Below are 4,004 nucleotides of genomic sequence, written 5' to 3' on the forward strand. Positions count from 1 at the left end.
ATGGTGGAAAGCGACAGCAGGTTGCCACCAAGCGAGACGGCCATGACCTCAACGTCGCCCGGAATGGTGACAGTGAGATCTAAGCCAGAGTACATCGACCTGCCCCAGGACGTCCTTGACGAGCTTCGCCGCATCTTCATGCATCATCCCGAGGAAATGTTCGTGCAGGTGGGGCGCTGTGCCAGCACCGGCAAGGACATCACACTCTGCTACAGCACCTTTGGCAACCCGTCGGACCCGTGTATTCTCCTCATCATGGGCATGAACGCGTCGTCGCTGATGTGGGACAGCCGATTTTGCTGCCACCTCGCCGCAGCCGGCTTTTACGTGATTCGCTACGACAACCGCGACGTGGGCCTCTCCACCCGCCTTGACGAGTACCCGTCGCCGTTCATCCTTCAGCTGGCACTGCCTGCCTGGGCGTCCATCGGCGAAAGGCCTATAGCGTACACGCTGGAGGACATGGCTGAGGACGCCGCCGGCCTGCTCAGGGCACTGAAGATCAGCCAAGCTCACATTGTCGGCTGCTCGATGGGAGGCATGATTGCGCAGCTGTTGACGTTGCGGCACCCAGAGATGGTGTCAAGCCTCTGCCTGCATTCCACTTCTGCCGGTGCCTCCTGGCCCAAACCGTTGCTCCTGCTGAACCTCCTTGACCAGCCGGCAAGCACCAATGATGTGCACTCGGTTCTTGACTACCGCGTACGCTTCTTCAAGGCGGTCGCTGGAGAGATGGCCTTCCACGAGTACGAGTTCCGCCTTGGTATGTGGTTCGACTTTGTCCGAGCGCCATCCCAGGGGGGCGGACGTCGGCATCTGGCCGCGATTGCCCGTTCCAAGGACCGCAGCGCTGCCCTTAAGGCTCACATTAACCGAGGGACCAACAATGCGACAAACAGTAGCGGCAACGAGCGCAGTAGCGCATCACCGCTGGGTGAGAGCACTGTGTCGTCCCGCCACATCCCTGTGGTGGTGCTGCACGGTGGAAAGGACCCGCTCATTCCCCTCTCCAACGCGCAGCATCTGGCCAACTGCATTAACGGTGCTCGACTGGTAGTCTTTCCGAAGATGGGCCACTACTTTTCCAAGGAGATGCATCAGCCCATCGCCGACGAGATCATTCTGAACGCGCGCCTGAGTGCGGTGACAATGGGCAAGACGATTCCCTCATGAGCATTCGCTGATGGTGCCCGAGTGTACCGCAAACGCATACAGACGTGCCTATCATGAGTAAATGAGACTCGGCAGTGATTCAGCGAGGCGCGCATCACCTCCTTGGTAAGCACCACCGCTGCAGACGCAAGGAAATGTGTCTGAACAGTCCTCACCACACGGGTCTGCATCTTTCCCTCCTTTCTCCGCGCTAGCAAACGACGAGAACAACCCGAATGGGGACACCATTAAGTCCTCCAGGCTCCAATGTGAAGACCCACCAGACCACATAACGGGACGCTGCCACTTGAGGTGTGACGGGGGGCGAAGCCTGGCATGCAGGGCACAGGGTCTCCAAGGGCCCTGGCGTGCAGCTGCTCCACTTCCTCCTGGAGCTCATCCGGGATGCGCCTAGACCCCCCTCCCCCCTGTTGCCCGCAGAGCTGACGCCACGGCTTCCGCCCTCGAACCGAACTGTGGGCGCGGCCCGCTCGGATCGAGGCGTGCTGCTCATCCAGGTCCGTGTGGCGCCGATCGTGCAGCATGCATCCGAGGAAGGGGCGAGAAAGGGCGGGAAGAGCCGGCCAGGCGCATGGCTCGATTCAGCGGCGGGACGGCTCGTGCTAAACGACCAGGGTTTAGCCGTGGCGCGACGGAGGTGCAGGTGGGCTGTAGTTGTATGCGCACACTCGTTGACCTGCTCGTGGTCGGATCACACATCGAAAGAGCACAACAACAATAACAACACCACCACTGCTTTGTTTCTGCCGACCTCTTTGTTTGCTTCTCTTTTTTTTTCTCTTAGTGGTGGTGGTGGGGGGGGGGAGGGGAGGGAGGGAATATGGGTGAGGGTGTGCATTGTCGTGTGTGTACCTCCCCTGCATTCACACGTTTCTTGGTGGTGATACGAATGGGAGTCTAGGCCGCCCACGCTTATCACCACCATCCGATACTCTGATGGCCCTTCCCCGAAAGGGGCACAGCTGAGCGGCGTACCTACACGCCAGGGGTCTGTGCGAGGTTGTGTGTACGTGCCGTGAACTGCAAGCGAGTCGGAGAAGCAAGTGAAACCTATAGACAGCCGCTTGATGCATTTCTGTACGTGTATCGGCTCACCCGTGTGCTGCTGTCTGGCTGTACGTGGCTCAGCAGCTTGTTCCCCTCTTCCCCCTTCACCCCACCCACACGCAATTTTTTCCACCTCTGCGTGCTTTCGAGTGGCCACCAGTGGGGTGCACAAACGTCTCTGCATCGGGTGCAGGCCGATCAGCGCCGTACCCGCCACCGCCTTTCGCTTCTACCCCCCCCCCCCCCCCCTCTCCGCCTGTTTGTGGTCTTCTGTCTTGCGAGTCCATCGCACTTTTGTCTCCTTGGGGGCCCTCCCGCCCTCCCCCTCCCCACTGGATCGCCCCCAGCGTAACGCTGACCATGTACTCTCCCTCGCTTCCTCACGCCCCTCTTCTTCACTTTCCTAATCCAGCAAGTGAGCGCGTCGCTCTCTGCGGGGACTACGCAGTGAAAAGGGGGCACGTGCACGCCCATTATACGACACTCCACTGATATCATGGCGTTTCAGTTTACCCTCTCACGCTGGAGGAACTACGCCAGACAGGAATATTCTGCATGCGGCTGTGGCCCTCATGATGCAGAGAGAGGGGCCCGTTCCCGTGGAGTTCCGATGGGCTGATGCTGGAAGGCCAGTCGTGCATGGGCCTCTCATGTATGACAGAGCCTCGCGTTCGCTGAGCCCAACAGCCATCGCACCGGCTACCGATCGTGTCTCCGAGGCTCTGAAGACTGAGGAACAGGCGGGCGTCCCACGCATGTGTCGATTTCGACTGCGGGCGACGCAGTCATCGCGTTGCGAAGGGAGAGGGTGCAGGCGTCCGAGGTGTATATCTATCGCCTCGGGGACCTGGTCCACAGCATCTGCTGAGAGACCGTTCTCAGCAGATTCATGGAGGCGGATCACGCCCACTGCCAGGCGAAGAAGCGGATGCTGGCTTGGGACAAGTTGCGGCATGCCTGGGAGCGTATGAATTATGCCGCCTTTTGGGAGCCCCATCGCGAAGTGACCTCCCCCCCCACACACACAGAGAATGAATGATAGGTGCTCTTCCGAAAGGGTGTCTTCCGCGTTCAACCTGCTGAATCCAAGCAAGCTGTCGCAGCACGACGGACACAACCTGTGCCAGTTCATTCTCCAGCTGGCATCGAAGGTCGAGCGGATAGGCGCACAGCAGACTGCGGTGCAAGCAACCGCGGCGTCTTTGGCGGCGAACGGCTCCTAGTTTCAATCCTTCGATGCCATACGCACCGAGGCCACTGGAAGAGGGAAAAGCGGGACAAGAAGCTGTTTCCATGCCCAACCCCTCAGAATGAGAGAGTGTCTAGCACGGCGCACGTACTCAGTGCAGGGTGTGCGGAGAGGAGTGGCCCTCCACCCCCCGGAGGTTCTGCCAGGGGCAAGCCCGTTGCTGCACGCGGTACCGCTGCTCGGCATGCACTCCCCGCAGTTTGTGCCACTCGGCGACCCAGCGGTCCGCCATGTCCGAGGTGCAGCTGCGGGTGGCACGTCGTCTGGGGACCGGCTCGTTGGCGTACCGCTTCTGTAAGAGACGAGGAGTGGACTGCGGCCTCAGAAGACGAGCCCCTACCAGCACGGCTCCATGCCCGCCGTACAGCGACCCCTGGGTGTTGCGGCTGTGCGTGCGGCGGTGCGGTTGGAGCGAGGCCGCAGGATAGGGAGGGGGACTGTGGGAGTTGCTCTGTACCTGCCTGCGCTGCCAGCCCGCCTCACAGAGCCCCTCTGCCATGCCAGAGGAAGGCGCCGCAGCCCTCGAGAGGGCGGG

The 4,004-nt window shown here is 60.9% G+C and overlaps 1 protein-coding gene across 1 annotated transcript; it reads left to right on the forward strand.

Moving 5' to 3' along the window:
- LBRM_17_1160 (hydrolase-like protein) lies at positions 1-1,173 on the forward strand (the record flags this gene model as incomplete). The annotated part of the gene is made up of 1 exon (XM_001563833.1): positions 1-1,173. The coding sequence occupies one exon, from the start codon at positions 1-3 to the stop codon at positions 1,171-1,173; it is 1,173 nt and encodes a 390-aa protein (XP_001563883.1).
- Positions 1,174-4,004: the final 2,831 nt, after the last annotated feature.

The sequence above is a fragment of the Leishmania braziliensis genome, chromosome 17, assembly GCF_000002845.2.
Source record: "Leishmania braziliensis MHOM/BR/75/M2904 complete genome, chromosome 17".
Lineage (NCBI taxonomy): Eukaryota > Euglenozoa > Kinetoplastea > Trypanosomatida > Trypanosomatidae > Leishmania > Leishmania braziliensis.